Source organism: Syzygium oleosum, unplaced genomic scaffold, assembly GCF_021117445.2.
Source record: "Syzygium oleosum isolate NSW1041296 unplaced genomic scaffold, Sole_v2.1 Sole_v2.59, whole genome shotgun sequence".
Taxonomy (NCBI): Eukaryota; Viridiplantae; Streptophyta; class Magnoliopsida; order Myrtales; family Myrtaceae; genus Syzygium; species Syzygium oleosum.
Genome location: NW_026607543.1, coordinates 400545 through 424604, shown reverse-complemented (window position 1 = coordinate 424604; position 24060 = coordinate 400545). Strand labels below are relative to the sequence as shown.

General features: G+C 42.3%; 1 protein-coding gene and 1 pseudogene across 6 annotated transcripts in view; both read right to left on the bottom strand.

The window, feature by feature from the left end:
- LOC115684542 (2-oxoglutarate-Fe(II) type oxidoreductase hxnY-like) overlaps positions 1-22993 on the bottom strand; it is a 29199-nt gene extending 6206 nt beyond the window's left edge. Inside the window, exons 1-11 of one of the 6 annotated variants that reach the window (XM_056307739.1) lie at positions 9662-9879; positions 9353-9548; positions 8944-9042; positions 8801-8852; positions 8109-8230; positions 7931-8031; positions 7792-7850; positions 6997-7053; positions 6328-6373; positions 5752-5831; positions 4800-5222 (exon numbers count right to left, since the gene is read on the bottom strand). In XM_056307739.1, the coding sequence (XP_056163714.1) occupies positions 5132-5222; positions 5752-5831; positions 6328-6373; positions 6997-7053; positions 7792-7850; positions 7931-8031; positions 8109-8230; positions 8801-8852; positions 8944-9042; positions 9353-9548; positions 9662-9772 (1014 nt within the window). In that variant the 5' untranslated portion in view covers positions 9773-9879 and the 3' untranslated portion in view covers positions 4800-5131. Of the gene's footprint in view, positions 1-4799; positions 5223-5751; positions 5832-6327; positions 6374-6996; positions 7054-7791; positions 7851-7930; positions 8032-8108; positions 8231-8800; positions 8853-8943; positions 9043-9352; positions 9549-9661; positions 9880-18055; positions 18463-18985; positions 19066-19522; positions 19569-19658; positions 19770-20188; positions 20246-20719; positions 20779-20857; positions 20959-21037; positions 21160-21780; positions 21833-21923; positions 22023-22315; positions 22512-22612 lie in introns of those variants that run through there. The other 5 variants (XM_030609292.2, XR_008815719.1, XM_056307741.1 and 2 more) reach the window with 5 other exon arrangements.
- Positions 15657-17857, bottom strand: LOC115668312 (uncharacterized; annotated as a pseudogene).
- Positions 22994-24060: the final 1067 nt, after the last annotated feature.

The following is a 24060-nucleotide window of genomic DNA, read 5'->3' as shown; positions in this document are numbered from 1 at the left end:
AGAGATATTTGAACAATATGAACTTCATGAACCATATCAATGACGTTTCATGAATAATATGAATTACTTGCATGCTCATCAAAAGTACAAAAACTGCATGAATCTTTATGTTGCGGAAGCCAAGCAATCGAATAACAAAATTGACAGAACAAAAAAATAAATCGGACACCAGATTTACGTGATTCGGTCGTAGTGACCTAATTACAACCACACTCGAGTTACTCAAACACTCTAAGTGTTTCCCAAGCCCCAATTACACCTAATAACTTACGCAGTGTTTAGCCCACGATTCCTCGCGAAATAATCTCGCAATCTCACAAAGGAATTATAAACAAATTATTACCACAAGAATTTAATCGCTACAAACACTCGGATATCTTCAGAGTGTAATTCACTAGCAGAAACTCCTCTTTGATAATCTTCACAAATATCATCATCTTTTTATTTATAGGCAAGAATTGGATCCAAAATAGGAAACACCTTTTTATGAAACCTTCTCCAATTAGGAAATCTTTTTCAACTAGAAAACCATTCAAGTAGGAAACCTATTCAAAATATGAAACCTAATTGAATTAGGAAACTTTCCTTTTCGGGCTCAAAATCGAAACATAATTTTAACAATCTCCACATTTGCTCAACATTTAAGCCAAGTCACAATCGCTTCGTCAGAACTTCACTACTATCCTCCCACAGCTCCAATGGGCTCAACCTCCACAGACATCTTTCAAATCCAAGCTGCGCTTGAACTTCGCTATAACCGTGAGTCTCATCAGAACACTAACTCCACATGAACCTTTAACTGCTCCACAGGAATTTTTCGACACAACATCCTCAATCGCAGATAAAACAAAACTATCATTGCATCCATATCTGCTGGGAGATTGAATACACACCTTGTCAATATCAACAGTTACAACAAACGTTGACTCTATGGGCTCCACCTCACTACAAGCACCATCTGTGTCAATTACTTCACCAATACCCGCTACCTCAGGAGTTTCTAGTTGCAACTCCACCTCAAGCTGAACGCCGTTCAGATCCATATGAACACTGTCACAAACACTCCTAGTCAGAAGTACTGGAAACTCGTCAAATGTAACTTCTCTGCTGATAACAAGTGAATTTAATTCTGAGCACCACAACTTATATCCCTGCTCACCTTGTGCATAACCTAAGAACATGCACTTTCTTACCATTCTATCGAGCTTACCATCACTAACTCGAACATAACACAAGCAACCAAACATTCTAATAATATAATAATTAGTAATGTTACCTGACCACACTTCTTCGGGAGTCCGACATCCAATCGCAGTTGATGGGGATATATTTTTTAGGTAGTTATCCGCCAGGAATCTCCTAGCCATACCAGCACTAGAGAGCATTTTATGGCCTGTCTCTAGTAATGTTTTGCTCATCAATTCCGCAACATGTTGTGGTTCACTAGCACTAGCGCGGTATTTCACTATGCCTTCCTTCATGCATAATTCTTTTAACAGCTCCAAGCAAAACTCTATACTATTGTCAGTCTGCACCTGCTTGATCGTCTTACCAGTCTCTTTTTCGATCAAAGCTCTTAGCTGTCTGATTATTACAATAGCATCAAACTTGTGCCTAAGCACAAACACCAAAGTCTTCATCGAGTAGTCATCCACAACTGTTAGCATAAATCTAACACTCTTCCTCAAAGAAAACCGCGACAACCTGCAAACATCTAAGTGAATCAATTTTGCAATTTCCGTGGTTTCTCTGACAACCATAGTGAACTGTACTTTCCGCTGTTCATCTAAATCACAACACATGCATACATTCAGTTTGTTATCTTAGAACCTTTCACTTAGAACCTTCGGGCTTTTTCTCACTTATGTACCCCAAACGCATATGCCACGATTCAGACTCTCGAACAGATGCCTCTGACATCTCCGCACCGAATTTCGTCACTGTCTCACCTTGAAGCTCATACATGTCATTATGATTGATTCCTTTCATTATCACCAAGGTACCTCAAACAACCTTCAGAATTCCACATTCTGAATAATACCGACACCCAGCTGATTCCAGGGCACTCAAAGAAATAAGATTTTTCTTCAACTTTGGAACATGCCTCACTCCAGTCAATGTCCTCACAATACCATCATGCATTATGATTTTAACATCACCAACACCTATAACATCGCATTCAGAATTGTTCCCCAACTGCACTTTACTATTATTTGTGCACTAATCAGTTCCTATTTGGTGTAGCATGAAATGAACAAGCAGAATCCATAATCCATCCGCCAAACGATGAATAATTAGCGACAGACAAGACATAATTAGCATTATCCGAATTACTGTCAGCTATAACAACAACATCATCCGCAGACTCAACTCTAATTCCCTTACCTTTGTCGTTTTTCAACTTTAAGCAATCTCTTCTAAGATGCCACTACCAGTCCAAGACTAACTTCGTCTATTCTACTACTTCTACTAACACGAGTACCAGTTCTTCCTCTATTTTCACCTACTAAAATAGCATATACATGTTCACCAGATTCTCTTATGCATATGTCATCACTCAGAATTAAATCTTGAACACCATCAATCGTCAAGCTTGTTGGCCTAGAGAAATTATTAACAGCAGTAACAGTAGTGTTCCAACTATCAAGCAGTGAGGATAATAGAATCAAAGCACGTACCTCATTTTCAAAGACAATATCAACTTAACTCAATTGACTAACGATCACATTGAATTCATTGATATGATCAGCAACTGACGCACCTTCGCTCATCTTCAAGTTAAACAAACGTCGCATCAAATAGACCTTATTGATCGCAGAGAGCTTTTCGTACATATCTGACAAGGCTTCCATCAAACCCGCAGTGGTCTTCTCTTTCACAATGGTAAACACGACATTACGAGCCAATATCAGCCGAATAACACCTAAAGCTCATCTATCCAGCAATTCCCAATCAGCTTGCTTCATAGTCTCTAGCTTCTCCCTAAATAGGGGCAAGTGCAGTTTCATCTGATATAGATTATACTCAATTTGCATCTTCCAAAAACCAAAGTTCTTCCCATCAAATTTGTCGATTTTCACTTTTCCTTCTTCTATCGCCATCGTTTCGCTTCAACTCAACCAAGTCTAACTCTGATATCAATTGTTGCGGAAACCAAGCGATCGAACAATAAAATTGATAGAATAAGAAAATAAATCGGACACTAAATTTACGTGGTTCGGTCGTAGTGACCTATGTCCACGGGGAGAGCAGCAAAGAGTTCAATTATAAATCAAGCGATACAACGGATACAACGGAGATTACAACCACACTCGAGTCACTCAAACACTCTAAGTGTTTCCCAAACCCCAATTACACCCAATAACTCACGCAACATTTAGCCCCACAATTCCTCGCGAAATAATCTCTCAATCTCACAAAAGAATTATAAACAAATTCTTACCACAAGAATTTAATCGCTACAAACACTCGGATATCTTCATAGTGTAATTCACTAGCAGAAGCTCCTCTTTGATGATCTTCACAAATAACATCCACTCCTTATTTATAGGCAAGAATTTAATCCAAAATAGGAAACCTCTTTTTAGAAAACCTTCTCCAATTAAGAAATCTTTTTCAACTAAGAAACCATTCGATTAGGAAACCTATTCAAAATAGGAAACCTAATTGAATTAGGAAACTTTCCCTTTCGAGCTCAAAAGTGACAAATAATTTTAACACCCTACACATTAACTGAGGCTCTATGTTGCGTAATGCAAGCAATAGTAAAATGAGTCAATACAAGTAGGGGTGAGCACCGAGACCGATTCAATCCAGGAACCGGATTGAACAAGTCTAGACCGATCGGTTTATGGCCAATGTTAGGAAGAATCAATATGGTTTTAGTTCGGCAAACTTAGAACCCGCCTAGGATCCGCTCGGTTTCCAGTTCCAAGGCCAAAACCACCAGTTCTAACCAAGAACCGATCTGACCAAGTTCCACCGGCTCAGTTCTCGGGTTGAACTGAGAATTGAATCATGGTCTTCATCATGAATAAACAACATCAAAACTGTTTCACCAAATATGTTATAAAGTGAAAAGATGGAACTCTTATATTTTATTATAAGAATTTGATTTTCTACACAAAATATGAAAAGAGGACTAATTTCCAAGTTCAACCGAGAACCGATAGGATCAAGAAATAGTGATTCCAAAACTGGCCGATTCGGTTCCCGGTCTGGAACCACAAGGTGTATACCCAGTTCTAACACCCCTAGATGCAAGATTGTCGCGATTTTGAATGTAATGGGCGAAACAATAATGTCATTTCATCTGTTTCCACTATATATTTCCATTACATTCTCTTGCATAATCAATTAACTGTTTAAACTACAAGAAAGCTAGAAGAGTATATAATTAACTAGTTAACCTGCTAATTTAACTCACTATCACTGTTCTCCAGTCTAGGGAGATTTTGCACCTACATTGCGGATAAGAGCTAAAGAGATGGCCAACTCTTTGTCTAAAGATTTGTTCCAACGCTTGTTTCTGTGTTTTAACGTAGCGGAAGCGTTAGCTAGTCAACCGTCACAGGAGGACTTCGAGAAGGGACTGATCTCAGTAAGTGCACTTGCGAATGCTACTCCTAGTCGCAACCACATGGAAATGCTTGCTCTCTCCATCTCAGCCTGTCATGTTTTCAATCCCTCGTAGGTTTAGCGACACCCCCACCTAATCCAGAAAAATCTTGTGCAGTATCCCGAAAGTTGCGTGTAAAGTCCAATCTACCGAAACTTCTTTAAAAAGCAACTGTTCGTCATTGAATCGCAGGAAAGTTGGTGCCAAGAAATGTCCCTGGCATCTCCTTTTTATTTCCTTTCTTAAAGAGTTGCGTGCACAAACAGCTAATTTAGGAACCAAATCATGGAGACAAGAAGACCTCAGCAAGGCTGAAGCCGCTGAACTATTACTTCCATGCATAAACATAAGCAGATTATTAGTTGTATATGCATATTTTATCATGTAAGTAGATGCATGTAACCCATCTGATGCTCCTCTAGGCTCATCGTCCACATCTTTACGAGTTCTCAAAGCATACCCCTACTTCAAGCAAGTGCTGGTTAACAGGCTCCGGCTCCTCACAGGCAAACTCTAAGCTCCTTCCTTTTTGTACACATCTAAATCAGCATGAGTATCGTAGTATCTTTGGGCCAAGTAAGTCTGACATAAGATGGGAGGAAACCTGCACGTAATGCAATTTTGAACAAATTTAGGATCCGATGCCGGTGTAAATTTGCTAGTTTGCACCAAATCTAATAATTATTGGAGTCTCGATCCCAAAAAAAAAATTAATAACTATTGGAGTAGCTATGATATATACAACACCCAGATCCCCACACGAAAAGGTTCCAACCCTGTGCAAGCATGCAAACGATCTTATCAATTGATCGAATCCGGGACAAGTCAATGCCTAGTTCCAGAATAAACATTTTTCTTCATGAAACATGGAGTTATAACTTAAATGCAGTCGTCTAACAGAAACAAAAAATCCAAGCATATGAATTTAGATGATCCTTGGACATGCAATATCCACTTCGACATTCATGTCCAAAGCCAAGCATCGGCACTCAAACAAAACGCATAAAGTCTGTCATTTGAATCAGGGAGGAGAAGAACTAGATCTTACGACCGAGATTTGACAACAAAGGAAATATAATAGCGCCATCTTGATGATATATAGGAAAGAAACTAATCTACGGAAGACAGCTTACTTGGGAGGATTTTCCTCTGACATACATGTTGGCAAGCACTCGATGAGACAATCATGGTTAGGCTTCACGAAGAAAGCAATCTGCACTTCGTGAGAACATGAGCATAAATAGGACTTTTAACAGAGATATAGCTAAAAAAATTTATCAAGAATGGAAAAAGTAATGGATTAAAAATGCTAACTAGGGAAGGAAAAACAATTAGGCTTCTTTTGCAAAAATTAATGTGGATCGTCCCTGAAGATAATCTTGAGTTGAGAAGAATTTCCTAAGAGTTTAATCACATGCTCCACTGACTAGCCACTAAAACGTGATCTCAAACCTAGGACCACTTTCCGAATCAGCTTACAACTATCCTAGATTGGCTTCAATTATACTCTACTCTTCCAAGGACACCAACCAATTGGACTTTTTTCAACAGACTCGACAAGCTTCAAGATTCTCTTAATGGCTATTGCTGAATTTTCCAAAAGATGACACGAGCGCTTGAGAGAGAGAGAGAGAGAGAGAGAGAGAGAGAGAGAGAGAGAGAGAGAGAGAGAGAGAGAGAGAGAGAGAGAGAGAGCAAAAAGGCCTTACAGAATACCGTTCTTGACCATTCCATATAACTCGATGGAGCGTGGACCTGATTGCAAAAACAAAATAAAAGTAAAGATTTGACAAAAAGAAGCACAAAAGCAGAAGGTCAAATTCTAAAAAAAGAATAGAGAATGAGCTTGCTATATATGGAGAACTGCAGGACACCTATTAGATTAATGTGAAAAGCTAATTTCCTATATTACTAAACATGTTCTCATGCATGATGATAGTGCATGTTAAGCCTTATCTGTGGTTTGAAATCGCAGAACACATACAAAAATTAGTATCGAAAAGTTGACCAATAAGAGCAGTTATAACAAAAACACTAGAATAATTATTTTATGATTTATCATTCATAAAGTGGAATCTGCATAGAAAGTAATGTAGGTCGTCAACATTTCATACCATTTCAACATCTGTGTTTAACTTGGACTTTTTTCCTGAGGCAACTCGGCAAGTAATTAGCCAATGTCAAGAGTAGATGCTCTTGCACTACGAATGGGCTACTAATATCAACAATAGCCAAGAGGGTACAACAGAGGAAATTTTGGTATAGTTTGGAACAGGTTACCAATCTACAGTAGCCTGCTTTAGAAAATCACCGACCTCCATGTTCAAAGCTTTCCTCATGCCAATTTATTTATAAAGACTTCTATAAAATCATATTACCTGAAAATGCAATTGCTCCATCGTTCTAGCATATCACCAAGATTCACTATGAATGCTCTGCACAAAATAGTTATGGAAAGAAAGTTATTTTTCAGGATTATTGTGAGATTCTCTTGTTCTGTCGAAAAGTCATGCAGAAGGAAAAAAACAAAGATCACCCAAAAAGGATGCTTGAGCAATGAGATATTTTGTCCCGAAATTTTGCACTCTTAAACTTCTTGCAACGGGACGTATAACGTGAGACATGTTCTAATAATTGTAGAATGCGTATGACCGTGGAATTGCACATGATTAACCAGGAAAGACTGGTGGAAAATCATTGTGTGCGCATGTAAGAGTGTTTGAGAGAGAGAGAGAGAGAGAGAGAGGGAGGGAGGAAGAGAGGGAGGGTGGGAGGTAGGTTCATCAGCAAGGCATCAAAAGGATTAAACTGATCAAAGTTAATAGGTATACTTATATAGATGCAAATCGCATAAAGGAAAGGAGAAGTGGTACAAGAACTATAGTAGCAGGTCAATTTTTGTCAGAAAGTTGTCACTAGTGCGGGTGTAGTATTTCACTCAACCTCAGCATGAAGCAATCTTCCAATCATGCATATAAGGGGAAACACTATACGTGTACATGCTTCAATAAATCAAAAGTACAAGATTGAAAGCAAAGTTATTCCAAGTTAAATTTGTAAGCCGCAAATCACTAGAATGTAAATCCTATCACGATGGCTTCCACCAAAAGTGTCCAAGTTACTCTAAATATGAGATATCTAAAATAATCATCTCAAGTTCTGTCGGGCTTTACCCTTTCAAAGGTTGCACATCTTCCCAAGCCCGAGGTTTAGCATCCTTGTTCTTGCAAATCTGAATAAGTTATAAAGTTCCCTGCGTCATAATTATGGATAGAGTCTGCACCAACAGTTTTATAGGAGAATATTTCATACTTGGAGACCCGGGACATCATCTGTTGCCAACAAGGTAATAAACCCAAAGTCCGAATGTGCCCCAGCCCCGTATATTCCTTTAGAGGGATCAGAGATTAGACCTAAACAAAGGAATATCAACCGCATGAGAAGAAAGAATTACGGGGTTTGTTTTGTAGTTCATTGAAGTAAAATCTACCTTCATAGTGCAACAAGCGCAACATCGCAATAGGCTTGCTGAATATTTCCGGCTTGTCAAAAAAATCAGCCTCCAGATCAAGTGCTAGAGCAATGATCCTTGCAACTACTTTCGCCACATTTCTGATGAGCATATTTACAAATCAAAAAATTATCAAAATTAACTACCATCACCTTTATATACCAACAAATTGCACTTAATCTTGCCACATAGATCATCTGGGCATTACTCTTGAGATATAACCGGACCTAAAATCAACTGCTATTGCAATGGAAATTGTGACTGCAATATCAGCCCAACCACTACTATAAGCAAGTAGACACTTGAGTTGAGGCTCTAGGTCAGTGCGATTAATAGTAAATCTCGACAGCTAAGAATATTTTATTCATATTGCAGCATAGTAGCAGTGGAACGATTTCCTAGAAATTGTTGAATCGGCAGTTACAAATGACTAGAAGAGATTTACACTATGGCCAACACGGATAAGAGCCCGAGAGAGCATAAGAAGTTCGGCGGTCAGAGGCAATTTTACTCCCCCCTTGGGCATTAAAAGAACTTGGCACAATTTGATGCAAGTAGAAGGGGAAGATGGTGACCATTGGGTACTTGGAAAGGCCCCAAATTTCCCGTCAAGGAAACAGAAGATATCTGTATTATCTTTTACTTGGATGGAATCTATAGCAAAAACTTACAATGCCTGACTATGAAATTTCTCCATCGTCTGCCTCCATCTTGGCAATATATCTAGTGAAAACAAAACAGTGAAACCAAAATAAGTATATATCACCAGCAATAACTCGAAGTTGCACAAATATCATATTAAGCAACCGGTTACCCTCGGAAGGCCAGAGGTTTGGTCCAGAATAAGGCTTCTGCGCATCGGGATCATCCTCTGGTACTTCCACTCCTATGTAATATCCCTCCTTGTAATCTCCTATAAAACGTCAATGGAATCATTACTACTTGACCAATCTTCAAAAAATGAGAACCATATAGATCTGGGTCAGCTCTGATGAAGTGTCCTCACTCCTCATAGAATAAAATTACAAACAGGCATGATAACTAATTGACACAAAGAAACTCTGAGTTATTGCATCTTCCTTTTCTAAGAGCTGCTACTCAACCACTAGCTCATTACAGGATGCTATCAAAATCAACAGCTATTCATCTAAATCTGCTTTACGCAGAAAAATATTCAGCAATCTGACACCGAAAAGGAACAAATGAATTCATCGGACACAAACCCTGAATCTGATTCTCAGCATCGAGGATCTCATCGAACATGGGAGTATAGCCTCGGTTTTTCTCGTTCCTCAACAGCTTCATCTTCTCGCTCAAAGGCAAACTGAAGAAACGCCTGCTCTGGACGAAGACATCCTCCATTAAATCCTGGCTGATTCCGTGATTGATCACGTAGAAAAAGCCAGAATCCAAGCACGCCTGAGGCCAAGAGATCGGATTCATCCGTCAGCGTCGTCACAAATGTCGAAAACGTCTCAGTACCGGAAATCGAATCGACAAGGCCGAAGGAAAAACTCGAGAGGATCGAAGACCTGTTTGAGCAGAGACACTGACTGTTGAATATCGGAGCACGAGAGATCGATGCGGTTGAGAGTCGAAGCCGGAACTCCTCCGGCGACTTCGATCGCGTTCGCGTCAGTCATGCTCGCTGATGCTTCTCCGGCTAGCGGGTCGTTGCTCGGTTGCTGCGATCGCCGTCCGTTCACCTGTCTGATTTCACAGCGATGGCGAGGACGACTGACGATGATGGAACACGACGACGACGACGACGACGACGACGTCTGTGAATAAAGAAAAGTTAGCGGGACGGATTCTGAGCGGGCTGAAAAAGAAGGAGAAGAAGAAAACGACGACGTCTGTGAATAAAGAAAAGTTAGCAAAAAGATTTGGTGCGGCATTATATTACTTGGGGAAAATTCCAATTAATGACCAAAAGTGGGTCTCTTTTCTAAAAAAAGGACTTCAAGTGAATAATATCTCAATTAAAAGCCCAAGGTATCCAAATCAGTCTCAAATAAGGATCTTAACTCGCCGGCCGGCCAAATGTTTGCCAGCCGGCGAGCGTGAGACATTTTCCGGCGCCGGAATAGGGACAATTTTATCTTTTTCTTTTCTTTTCCTTTCTTTTTTTTCTTTTTCCTTTTTTTCTTTTTCTCTCTTCCCTCTTGTGGCCATCACCGATGACGTCCGCCAGCCTCGCCCTTGCTAGCGTTGGGCGAGGGTCGCGGTCGCCTAGGCGGGCGGGGGCAAGCGAGAGCCGTCCTCGCCCTCGCCGGATCAAGCGAGGAATGCCCTCGCCAGCCCAGGCAAGGGCAACCCTCGCCTGACGCCGGCGAGGCTGAGAGCGTCCCTCGTCGCAACCTTCGCCAGCCCAAGCGAGGGCGGCTCTCGCCCGCCCAAATCCGGCGAGGGCCGCCCTTGGCCTCGCCAGCCCAAGCGAGGGTTGCCCTCGCCGACGTCAAGCGAGGCACCCTCGCCTGGGCTAGCGAGGGCCGCCCTTGCCCTACGCCGGCGAAGGTGGCCCTCGCCTGAGGTCGGCGATGGCCATAAGAGGGAAGAGAGAAAAATAAAAGAAAATGACAAAATTGCCCCTATTCCAGCACCGGAAATATCTCACACTTGTCGACTAGTGAACATTTGGCTGGCCGCCGAGCTGAGGTCCTTATTTGAGACTGGTTTGGGCACTTCGGGTCCTTAATTGAGACATTATCCACTTTTGATCCTTTTTTAAGAAAAGAAATTCACTTTGGGTCTTTAATTGAAATTTTCCCTATTATTTGGCAACAAGTCACTTGACTACCTCATTCCACAAATTGATGCTTTCTAAGTTTCTATAAATTTTAAAGCATTTTTAGTCTACATCGTCGCTCATGTTATGACGTGATATTTAGATGTTGTCGTATTATATAACATTATACATATATACGTGTGCGCGTGACACGAAAATCGTAGCTTCCGTCACGAAACGCCCGATTCAAACAAATGAACGAAGGGTTTTTAACTACTTACGTCATTCATTCGATTACCATGTTGACTTCCAATAGTGAGGAACGACAATTTCGAATGTATGTAAGAATATTCGGACATGAATTGACGGGAATTAAAATAGGGACGGCTAAGAATATCCATAAATGGATCTTCAATAGAAAATGCACGCAAAGTATCTTCTTTTGTCCCGTTGGCGAAAGACAATAATCATGTAACAATTAAGGGTCCGTTTTTTTTGCGAAAAATTCGTGTTTTGGAAAATATTTTTTTTCTGAAAATGATCCTTGAATGATTAAAAAATATTTTCATCGTTCACGAAGATATTTAGGCATAATTTATTGTCGTTAATGAAAACGTATGCTGCTGACAAATTATTCCATGCGATATAACCAATTATTTTTAGGAAAAATATTTTCCAACTTGTTCATTTTACGTGCAACAGACGGTCCCTAAAATTCAAAAACCTAAAAAAACATTCATATGGACATGCACGATTATCCTTTCTAATTTACCCTTATGATATTTCATTTTTGAATGGCTAAGGAAAATATAGGTTCTTGGAGAGCTATTCCATTTTCTATTACTTTTGCGGACTAGCAAGGCCGAAGAGGGAATAAGAACAGCACAAGTGCCATAACTTTCATGCAACGCTCACTTGAGTGCTATAACTTTTTTTTTTTACTTAAGTGTCACATCGGAGTAAAATCGATCATTTGAGTGCCATTTCCGACAAATCATCTTACGTGGCTTTCTAATTAATTTTCCATTAGACGTGGATTTTTATCATTTTTTTTTCTTTTCCATTGTTAATTTTCCCTTTTCTTCAGGGTTGACGAGGGTCACCGGCCACCCTCGCCAACTGCGAAGGCCTCGGCCAAACTGGGCGACTGCCACCTCGCCCTCGGCCGGTACAGCCGTGAAGGCCCTAGGCGAGGCCATCACGGCCCTACCGGCCGCGGACGAGGTGTGGCAGCCAGATCTGGCAAGGCCACCTCGCCCTCCGCCGCAAAGCCCTCGCCCAGGTCCGTCCTGCCCTCCGCCGCAAAGGCCCGGGCAAGGCCATCACAACCGGCGACCCTCGTCAGCGCTGAAAAAAAAAAGCCTAAAAAAAGGAAAAGAAAAAGAAAAGTAATTCAAAAATAAAAAAATTCAAAAATATATTTAAAAAACTGTCCACGTCAGCGTTAGCGAAGCAATATAGGACGATCGGTGTCCACGTCGGATTTTCCGGCGAGACAAATCGCTGATGGCACTCAAGTGATCGATTTTTCAAATTTGCGGCACTCAAGTGATCGATTTTTCAAATTTGCGGCACTCAAGTGAGCAAAAAAAGTTATGACAATCAAGTGAGCACTGTACGAAAGTTATGGTACTTGTGATGTTCTTATCCTGGCCAAGAGATATTTAAACAATATGAACTCCATGAACCAGATCAATCACATTCCACAAATCATATGAATTACTTGCATGCTGATCAAAAGTACAAAAACTGCATGAATCCCTACATATTAACTGACGCTCTATGTTACGTAATGCAAGCAATAGTAAAATGAGTCAATACAAGTAGGGGTGAGCACCGAGACCGATGCAACCCAAGAACCGGACTGAACCGGTCTAGACTGATCAGTTTAAGGTCAATTTTAGAAGGAATCGATACGATTCTAGTTCTGCGAACTTAGAACCCACCTAGGACCCACTCGGTTCCCAATTCCAAGGTCGAAACCACTAGTTCTACCCAAGAACCGATTTGACCAAGTTCCACCGGCTCGGTTCTCGGGTTGAACCAAGAATTGAATCATGGTCTTCATCATGAAAAAACAAGGGAAAAAAACCACCAAAAACACCAAACTTTGCCATCTGTGACACATTTACCCCGAACTTTTTTTTGTGACACCAAAAACCCCGAACTTTGCTTTTTGTGATACATTTACCCCAATGTATTCAGTCCATGGGCATTTTCGTCTTTTCTGCTTTTTCTTTTTTTTTCTTTTTTTTTCCTTTCCGGCGAGGGGGGCCTCGTCGGCGTCGGGCAAGGGCTGCCCTCGTCGGATCCGGCGAGGGGGCCCTCGCCGGCGTCGGGCGAGCGGCCCTCGCCTGGGCGAGCGAGGCGGCCCTCGCCCAGGCTCGAGGCGAGGTCGACCCTCGCCAGCGTCGGGCGAGGCGGCCCTCGCACAGGCGAGCGAGGCGGCCCTCGCCCGACTCGAGCGAGGTCGACCCTCGCCGGCGTCGGGCGAGGGTCGACCTCGCTGGAGTCGGCGAGGGCCGCCTCGCTCGCCCGGCGAGCGAACCTCGCCGGCGTCGGGCGAGGTCCGCCCTCGCACTGGGCGAGCGAGGGGCCCTCGCCCGATCCCGGGCGAGGTCCGCCCTCGCCGGCGTCGAGCGAGGGCGGCCCTAGCCGGCGTCGGGCGAGGTTCGCCCTCGCCCGGGCGAGCGAGCGGCCCTCGCTCGGGCGAAGGGGGCGGCCCTCGCCCACTCAGGGCGGTCGACCCTCGCCGACGCCGGCGAGGGTCGACCTCGCTGAGTCGAGCGAGGCCGCCCTCGCTCGCCCGGCGAGGGCCGCCTCGCTCGCCCAGCGAGGCGGACCTCGCCGCCGACGCCGGCGGAAGGCGGACCTCGCCGACGCCGGCGAGGCAAACCTCGCCCGACGCCGGCGAGGTCGCCCGCCCTGGGCGAGCGAGGGCGGCCTCGCCCGACTCGAGCGAGGTCGACCCTCGCCGACGTCGGCGAGGGTCGACCTCGCCCGAGTCGGGCGAGGGCCGCCCGCTCGCCCGTGCAAGGGCGAACCTTGCCCGACGCCGGCGAGGCCCCCCCTCGCCGGAAAGGAAAAAAAAAGAAAAAAAAAAGAAAAAGCAGAAAAGACGAAAATGCCCATGGACTAAATACATTGGGGTAAATGTGTCACAAAAAGCAAAGTTCGGGGTTTTTGGTGTCACAAAAAAAAGTTCGGGATAAATGTGTCACAGATGGCAAAATTTGGAGTTTTTGGTGGTTTTTTTCCAAAAAACAAAAAACATAGCTATTTCACAAAATATGTTATAAAGTGAAAAAGTCCAACACTTACCTTCTATTATAAGAATTTGATTTTTTATACAAAATATGAAAAGAGGACTAATTTCCAAGTACAACGGAGAACCGGCAGGATCAGGAAGTAGTGATTCCAAAATTGGCCGATTCGATTTCCGGTCTGGAATCACAAGGTGGATACCCAGTTGTAACTCAAGAACCAACCCGCTCGAGAACTGATCATCTCTAGATACAAGAATGTCACGATTTCGATGTAATGGGCCGAACAATGAATGTCATAGCATCTGTTTCCACTATATATTTCCATTTCCATCTCTTGCATAATCAATTAACTGTTTTTTTTTTAAATGCAAGAAAGCTAGAAGAGTATATACTTAACTAGTTAACCTGCTAACTTAACTCACCATCACTGTTCTCGGGTCTCGGGAGATTTTGCACCTACATTGAGGACAAGAGCTAGAGAGATAGCCAAGTCTTTGTCTAAAGCTTTGTTTCCAATGCTTGTTTCTGTGTTTTAACCTAGCCGAAGCGTTAGCTAGTCAAGCGTTACAGGAGGACTTCGAGAAGGGACTGATCTAATCCACCTTTGAGAAAGATCAGAAAGATTTCTGCGAAAGTAGCAGCCAGCGTAGCTAAAGCGGCGTACGGTCTCAGTAAGTGCACTCAAGATCTTAGCCCGTCATATTTTCAATCCTTTGTAGGCTTAGGGTGCGAATGGTAACCATTCTGCTCCGGAAATCAAATTCTTGCCAGAAATTGATTTCTGGAGGAGAAATCTGTTTGGTAAAACATGACTAATTCTGCTCTAGAAATTAATTTCTGGAAGAGAAATCTGTATGATAAAACAGGAGGAAATTTTCTTGTGGAGAAAGTCCTTTTTCCCAAAAATGATAGCCCCATGTTAACTGGTTTAAGTCGCTATCTACATTTGTGAAGATTTGTCTTCTCAGCTTCACAAATATGTCCATATTTAATGTCGAGTCTAAATACATCTCGGAGGCATATCACTTTGTTTCTAAGAAACATGCCTTGGCAGGATTTGTTGAATTTGGTTCCTTGTGTTCTTGAAATCTAATACAAGAAACAGCAGTTGAAAGTTAAGTTGTGAACGGATAATCACCAAATCTTATGAAGTAGTTTAAGCCTTTCGCACATGATCTCCAGCAGGTATGCTACTGCCATCCTAGATTGCAATGCCGGGATAATAAACTTCGTATATGGAGAAGATAAAACTCGATCAGATAGATCAGAGAAGGAAAATACAGTTATATGGTAAGGGCTTAGATTATGTGATTCCTATTATCTCATTTTCCTGTTACTTTAGACGCTATGAGGGCTTTGTGTGGGAAATTTTTTGCTTCTGCTCGCATTTCCTTTCTTCTGAATTCTCCAAGAATAGTCAACAGAGGGAAGATTAACTAAGTTGAGTTGGTAATTGAACTCAGACCATTCTCCAAAACTTCAGCAAATAATTAAGGGAAAAAGAAAGGTAATGATAAACTTGAGATTCGCATGTGCAAAATAAACAGATTTATGGTACTTTTAAGCAGCAGATGGCAGATCCAAGCATTTGTAAAGTCTCAACAGCCGAAGATGGCAAATTTATTAGAATTTTTCTGTCATTCACAAGCCCAACAAGAGAAAGTGCAAGACCTAATGAGAGACTAAGAGTACTAGCACCCCAATTCGCCAGTCCCCTCTTCGAAAAATGCTTCCTCAAATCAAGAAAAGCTTTCTAGCTTCAGTTGCTCTAACATTATTTCCAACAGTCCCTCGCTTTGCACATCTTACTTGCTCAAAATTGATAAAAATAATAAGAAACTGACATTACTCTAAATTCAACAGCAGAGGAACGCGAATAACACACCAATTACAGCAACTTTAGACCATTCAATTCCCCGAAGAGACATTACATGAAAGCAAAGCAAACGATGTCAAACATGAGTCACTGGGCATTCAGTTTTTTTGGGAGCACACATTGCAAACCTGAAGCTTGGAGAGTATCCTGCAATTCCCAAGCCATCACAAAATACCAGCAAACCAGTCATCTATTGAAACACAACCAAGTCTTCTTATTTTAGATTAATCGAGTGCCTGGTAGCAAACAGTCATGGAACAGCAGTAAGTAGTTAGAAGCAACAGGCAAAGCTCGCAAAACAAATAGCCACCCCTATTCCACTGCTACCTTGGTTAGCCATAGACAAATTGGACGAACAATCGCATACCCAGAGAAGCTAATGACCACGGCTCAAACTCTAAACTGTACAGAATGATCTGCATTCTGCCAATATCTACACCTAAATTAAAGAGTCGAATCAACCAAGAAGATTTCAACATCCCTGAAACACATCTATGGCTCATTCTTCAGGCATTACATGAACAGTCAACAAAGAATCAGCTACAACCTATGACAAATATCTTCCTTTCTGACCTCAAACAGCACATGGAACACGTCAGCTAAACATAGTTCATAACTTCGTACAGAAACCAATTCACCTAAAACAACAAAAAGCTCTAACCTTTAATCACGGCCTTCATCCAAAATCATCTAAGCTTCTCCTTGGCCAAGCTCGTCCTCGCAGCGTCCTTGATCTTCTCTATGTACCCTTCAATTGGCGGCGTGAGTGTCTCCATGAAGCGGTTTGCGAGGAAAGGTGTCAAATCGGCACCGCGCCGCCTCTCGCGGCTTCTCGGCGGCGCCCTCAATCGCCTCCTTCTTCATCCGCAACAAATTACTCTCCACAGCCTGCCTCGCCATATGCCTCCTCATCAAAACCCTAGAATACTCCTTCGCGAGCCGCCTTCCATCCTCGACCGTGAGCCCATACTTCGGAATCTTATCCGCATCGACCAGTCCCAACGAGATCAAATCCAAGCCCGGGGTCCCGATTACCTCTGGCTTCTCGGAGACGCCCAGTTTCGACTTCCCTTTCTTCAGCATGTCGATCTCTCGCTGCCGGTCCCTTGCTGATCAGCCCCATCTTCTCGCGCTCGGCCTCGCGGGCCCGCTGCTTCTCGGTCAAGTAGTGGAGCGGGGTGGGCGCGTTGAGGCACGCCTCAACGAGGGCCTCAGCCTCGGAGGGGCCGCGAATCGCAGAGCTAGACACGAATGACGAAACAAACCGATTCAGCCACACAACCCACACATCATAGCCCTTTCGAAACAGAAACCCCGCGGCTCAAATTCAATCCGCAGCATGCTAATCAAGTTCTCGCCAAACCGCTCCGCGGCATCTTGTTCCCTCAATTCCGACTCGATTGAGCGAGATTCGCGCGGGCCGCGTGTCCCAAACGGGCGGCCGCGTCGCGCACCGTGAATTGCACTGAAGGGAAAAGCTAATGACGAGAGAGAAGATGAAACAGTTGGAGGAATCGAAGACTCACGAGCTACGCATGAAGAAACGGAAGCGGCGGAGAGAGAGTGAGGGCCAAAATCGATCGCCGCCGCGTGCGGTGGCTGTTCCGGTGCAGTCACAAGGAGGGGAAGAGGGCACGAAACTGAAGAGAGTCGAACGTCTCTTGAATAGAGTAAAGAAGGAAATTTGGCCAGAATGCATTCGGGAAGCCAGAAGCTACAAAAACTAGCTTCTTTTTTTTGGCCCAAAACACATTCTGGAAGCAAAAACTCATTCTGGAACCAAAAAAGAATGTATTTTTACCAAACGCGTTTTTGCTCCGGAATGCAAAAATTCCTCCAGAATGCATTCCGGAAATTTTTTAACAAACGCATTTCTGTTCCGGAATGCATTCTGGAGCAGAAATTTTGCTCCAGAATGGATTCCATGCGCGCCCTTAGCGACACGCCTACCTCATCCAGAAAAATCTTGTCTAGTATGCTGAAAGTTGCATGTACAGTCCAATCTACCCAAACTATCGCTAAAAAGCAACTGTCCGTCCATTGAATCGCAGGAAAGTTGGTGCCGAGAAATGCACGTGGCATCTCCTTTTTATTTCCTTTCTTAGAGAGTTGCGTGTACAAACAGCCAATTTAGGAGCCAAATCACGGAGGCAAGAAGACCTGAGTAAGGCTGAAGCCTCTGAACTATTACTTCCATGCATGAACATAAGCAGATTATTAGTTGTATATGCATGTGTTATAATGTACATACATGCAGGGACCCCATTTGATGCTCCTCTAGGCTCATCGTGCACATCTTTACGAGTTCTCAAAGCATACCCCTACTTCAAGCAAGTGCTGGTTGACAGGCTCCTGCTCCTTACAGGCAAACTCTAAGCTCCTTCCTTTCTGTACACATCTAAATCAGCATGACTATCGCCGTATCTTTGGGCCAAGTAGGTCTGACATAAGATGGGAGGAAACCTGCACGTGATGCAATTTTGAACAAATTTAGGATCCGATGCTAGTGTAAATTTGCTAATTTGCACCAAATCTAATAATTATTGGAGTCTCGATCCCAAAAACAAAAACCAAAAAAAAAGAAATATTGGAGTAGCTATGATATATACAACACCCAGATCCCCACACGAAAAGGTTCCAACCCTGTGCAAGCATGCAATCGATCTTATCAATTGATCGAATCAGGGACAAGTCAATGAACATTTTTCTTCATGAAACGTGGAGTTAAAACTTAGATGCAGTCTTCTAACATAAAGAAAAACTCCAAGCATATGAATCTGGATGATCCTTGGACATGCAATATCCACTTCGACATTCACATTCAAAGCAGAGCATCGGCACTCAAACAAAACGCATAAAGTCTGTCATTGGAATCAGGGAGGAGAAGAACTAGATCTTACGACCGAGATTTGACAACACAGGAAATATAATAGACACCATGTGGATGATATATAGGAAAGAAGCTAATCTACGGAAGACAGCTTACTTGGGAGGATTTTCCTCTGACATACATGTTGGCAAGCACTCGACGAGACAATCATGGTTAGGCTCCAGGAAGAAAGCAATCTGCATTTCGTGAGAACATGAGCATAAGCAGGACTTTTAACAGAGATTTAGCTAAAAAAAGTCATCAAGAATGGAGAAGGAAATGGATAAAAAATGCCAACTAGGGAAGGAAAAACGATTAGGCTTCTTTTGCAGAAATTAATGTGGATCGTCCCTGAAGATAATCTCGAGTTGAGAGGAATTTCCTAAGAGTTTAATCACATGCTCAACTGACTTGCCACTAGAACGTGATCTCAAACCTAGGACCACCTTCTGAATCAGCTTACAACTATCCTAGATTGGCTTCAATTATACTCAACTCTTCCTAGTACCCCAACCAATTGGACTTTTTTCCATAGACTCAACAAAGCTTCAAAATTCTCTTATTAATGGCTATTGCTGAATTTTCCAAAAGATGACGAGAAATGTGCGTGCGCACGCTTGAGAGAGAGAGAGAGAGAGAGCGAAAAGGCCTTACAGAATACCGTTCTTGACCATTCCCTATAACTCGATGGAGCGTGGACCTGATTGCAAAAACAAAACAAAAGTAAAGATTTGACAAAAAGAAGCAAAAAAGCAGCAAGTCAAATTCTAAAAAAAGAAGAGAGAATGACCTTGCTAAATATGGAGAACTGCAGGACACCTATTAGATGAATGTGAAAAGCTCATTTCCTATATTACTAAACATGTTCTCATGCATGATGACAGTGCATGTTAAGCCTTATCTGTGGTTTATCACAGAACACATACAAATATTAGTATGGAAAAGTTGACCAATAAGAGCAGTCATAACAAAAACACTAGAATAAATATATTATGGTTTATCATTCATAAAGTGGACTCTGTGTAGAAAGTAATGTAGGTCATCAACATATAATACTGTTTCAACAACTGTGTTTAGCTTGGAATTTTTTCGCAAGGCAACCCGGCTAGTAATTAGTCAATGTAAAGAGTAGATGATCTTGCACTACTAGTGGGCTACAAATATCAACAAGAGCCAAGAGGGTACATCAGAAGAAATTCTGGTACAGTTTGGGACAAGTTACCAATCTATAGTAGCCTGCTTTAGAAAATCTCCAACCTTCATGTTCAAAGCTTACCTCATGCCAATATATTTATATAAACTTCTATAAAATCATATTACCTGAAAATACAATTGCTCCATCGTTCTAGCATATCTCCAAGATTCACTATGAATGCTCTGTACAAAATAGCCATAGAAAGAATGTTATTTTACAGGATTATTGTGAGATTCTTTTGTTCTGTCAAAAAGCTATGCGGAATAAAATAAAAAAAAAGATCACCCATCTGATGTGATACTTTCTCTCTAAACTGGCATATTACTATCTTTGTATGAACAAGAACTATAGTAGCAGATTAGGTCAGACAAAGAAGGATTTTTGTCAAAAAGTAGTCACTAGTATTGGGGTAGTATCCATTCAACATTGCCATGAAGCAATCTTCCAATCATGCGTATAAGAGGAAACACATTATCATGCACATGCTCCAATAAAGCAAAAGTACAAGATTAAAAGCAAAGTTATTCCAAGTTAAATTTGTAAGCCACATATCACCAGAATATAAATCCTAACACGACGGCTTCCACCAAAAGTGTCCAAGTTACTCTAAATATGAGATATCTAACATGATCATCTCAAGTTCTTTTGGGCTTTACCCTTTCAAAGGTTGCACATATTCCCATGCCTGAGGTTTAGCATCCTTGTTCTTGCAAATCTGAATGAGATTAAAAGTTCCATGAGTCATAACTATGCATAGAGTCTGCACCAACAGTTTTTAGGATGATATTTCATACTTGGAGACCTGGGACATCATCTGTTGCCAACAAGGTAATAAACCCAAAGTCCGAATGTGCCCCAGCTCCATATATTCCTTTAGAGGGATCAGAGATTAGACCTAAAAAAAGAAAGGAATGTCAACCAGATGAGAAGAAAGAATTGCAGGGTTATTTTGCAGTTTCCTGAAGTAAATCTACCTTCATAGTGCAACAAGCGCAAGATCGGAATAGGCTTGCCGAGTATTTCTGGCTTGTCAAAAAAATCAACCTCCAGATCAAGTGCTAGAGCAATGATTCTTGCAACTACTTTCGCCACATTTCTGATGTGCATATTTACATATCAAAAAATTACCAAATTAACTACCATCACTTTTTGATACTGACAAATTGCACTTAATCTTCCCGCATAGATCATCTAGGCATTACTCTTGAGATATAATTAGATCCAAAAGTTAACTGATATTGAGTGGGAGACCGCATGCAATTGTGACTCTAATATTGCCCTACCACTACAAACAAGTAGACACTTGAGTTGAGGCTCTTGGTCAGTGTGATTAATAGTAAATCTTGACAACTAACAATATTTTATTCAAATTGCAGCATCGTAGCTTTGGAATGATATCCTAGAAATTGTTTACTCAGCAGTTACAAATAACTAGAAGAGATTTACACTTTGACCAACATAGGATAAGAGCCCAAGAGAGCATAAGTAGGCAATTTAACTCTCCCTGGGCATTAAAAGAACTTGGCACAATCTGATGCAAGTGGAAGGGGAAGATGGTGACCATTGGGTACTAAAAAAGCCCCAAATACCCCCTCAGAGAAATAGAAGATCTTTGTATTATCTTTTACTCATATGGAATAAACTTTTTACATCCCGGAACTCGCAACAAAAATTAATGTCTATAGCTAGCTCTTTATCATCTATAGCAAAAACTCACAATGCCTGACTATGAAATTTCATCATCGTCTGCCTCCATCTTGGCAATATATCTAGCGAAAACACAACGGTGAAACCAAAATAAGTATTCACCACTAGGAACAATTTTAAGTTGCACAGATATCATATTAAGCAACTAGTTACCCTCAGAAGGCCAGAGGTTTGGTCCAAAATGAGACCTCTGCGCATCAGGATCATCCTCTGGTACTTCCGCTCCTATGTAGTATCCCTCCTTATAATCTCCTATAAAACGTCAATGGAATCATTACTACTCGACCGCTCTTCAGAAAATGATAGCCACATAGATAATAACAAGTTTCAGCCAAATCTTCATTCTAGAACTCATGGTTTTGTGTTAGCACTTGAAACAACTAGCTCCTATATCTGTGTCAGCTCTGATGAAGTGTCCTCACCACCAGCTGATTACAGGAAGCCATCAAAATCACCAGCTATTCATCTAAATCTGGTTTAAGCAGCAGCACAATTTTCAGTAATCAGACACCGAAAAGGAACAAGTGAATTCATCAGACACAAACCCTGAATCTGATTCCCAGCATCGAGGACCTCATCGAACAGAGGAGTATAGCCTAGGTGCTTCTCGTTCCTCAACAGCTTCATCTTCTCGCTCAAAGGCAGACCGAAGAACCGCCTGCTCTGGACGAAGACCTCCTCCATTAAATCCTGGCTGATTCCGTGATTGATCACGTAGAAAAAGCCAGAATCCAAGCACGCCTGAGGCCCAATGCATCGGATTCATCCGTCAGCGTCATTACAAATCAAAAACCACCGGAAATCGAATCGATATGGCGGAAAAACTCGAGAGGATCGAAGACCTGTTTGAGCAGGGACACCGACTGTTGAATATCGGAGCATGAGAGATCGATGCGGTTGAGAGTCGAAGCCGGAACAACTCCGGTGACTTCGATGGCGTTCGCGTCATCCATGCACGCTGCTGCTTCTCCGGCTAGCAGGTGTGATGCTCGCTTGCTGAGATCGCCGTCCGTTCGCCGGTCTGATTTCACAGTGATGACGACGAACGACGACCGACGACGATCGGACGGGGATTCTGAGTTGCAGGCGACGGCAGCGAAAGGGATTGAAAAGAAGAAGAAAACGACGCCGTTGGACAAAAGCATTTCAGTGCTTTCGACAAATTTCAAAGCATCTTTAGTCAATTATCGCAATTGACGTTATCAAATTAGTAGGAAGAGTTTCCCGGACGCATTGTCCGATTGGTGAAGTTGACCTTTTGGACTTTTCGAACTCCATGCTTTACTTAGCACGACAAAAAAATAAAAATGTATACCCGTCGACATCTGAAAAGCACATCTTCTGCACGTGCTCGCCAGCAAGTGAAAACTTATCTCGAATGAAAAGACATATGAATGATATGAATTCGATAAACCGTTTCAATTACATTTAACGAATCACATGAATTACTCGCGTCGTCATCAGAAGCACCAAAACAGCATAAATTCCTACACTTCAAGTTTAATTGACGCTCTGCGTCCCATAATGCAAGCAACGATGAAATGAGCCGATGCAAGAACGTCGCAATTTCGACTTTAATTGACGGAGCAATAGATGTCATGGCATATGTCAATCTCTTGTATCATCAATCAATCGTTCCAAAAACAAGAAAGCTAGAAGAGTGCAATGAATCAGCTAACTGCTAATCAAACTCAACTTTCATTGTTGTTGGGTCTTGGGGGAATTTTGCACCTACATAGAGGACAAGAGCTATGGAGAGACAGCCAAGCCCCTACGCAAGTCGAATGGTAGACATGGCCACAGCAGCTCACTTGCTTGGCCTCCTCGATGCTCTCGAGATCGCCAAAACCTTCCATGCACACTGCACAAGCACCGGCTGCCGCTGCCGCGGCGACCCCACAAACCGTTTCCATTGCCAAGACCGCCACTTCCGACCTCGCCTTTCGGCGGTGGAAGCGATTCACCGGAGTTAACACTTCGTTAAGATCGAACATGAGGTCGGTCAGATAGACTATACCCTAACTAAATAGATCCAAGACATGTTTACTTTATAGGAAAATTCATAGTGTAGTTTATATATGATAAAAATTGGGGTGATGGCTTCCAGTCGTCCCCCTTCCCCTCCCTACCCATTCAATCCGTCGTTGTTTTCATACCTAATTAAAGAAAACTTCTTCCAGTCATGTATATGATTGATGGGTTACAAACATGAACATCATCAGTGTAAAAAGTTAACTATCAATAGGTATGTGTATCCATGTCTAACCTGCCGATCAAAACATTGTTTGAA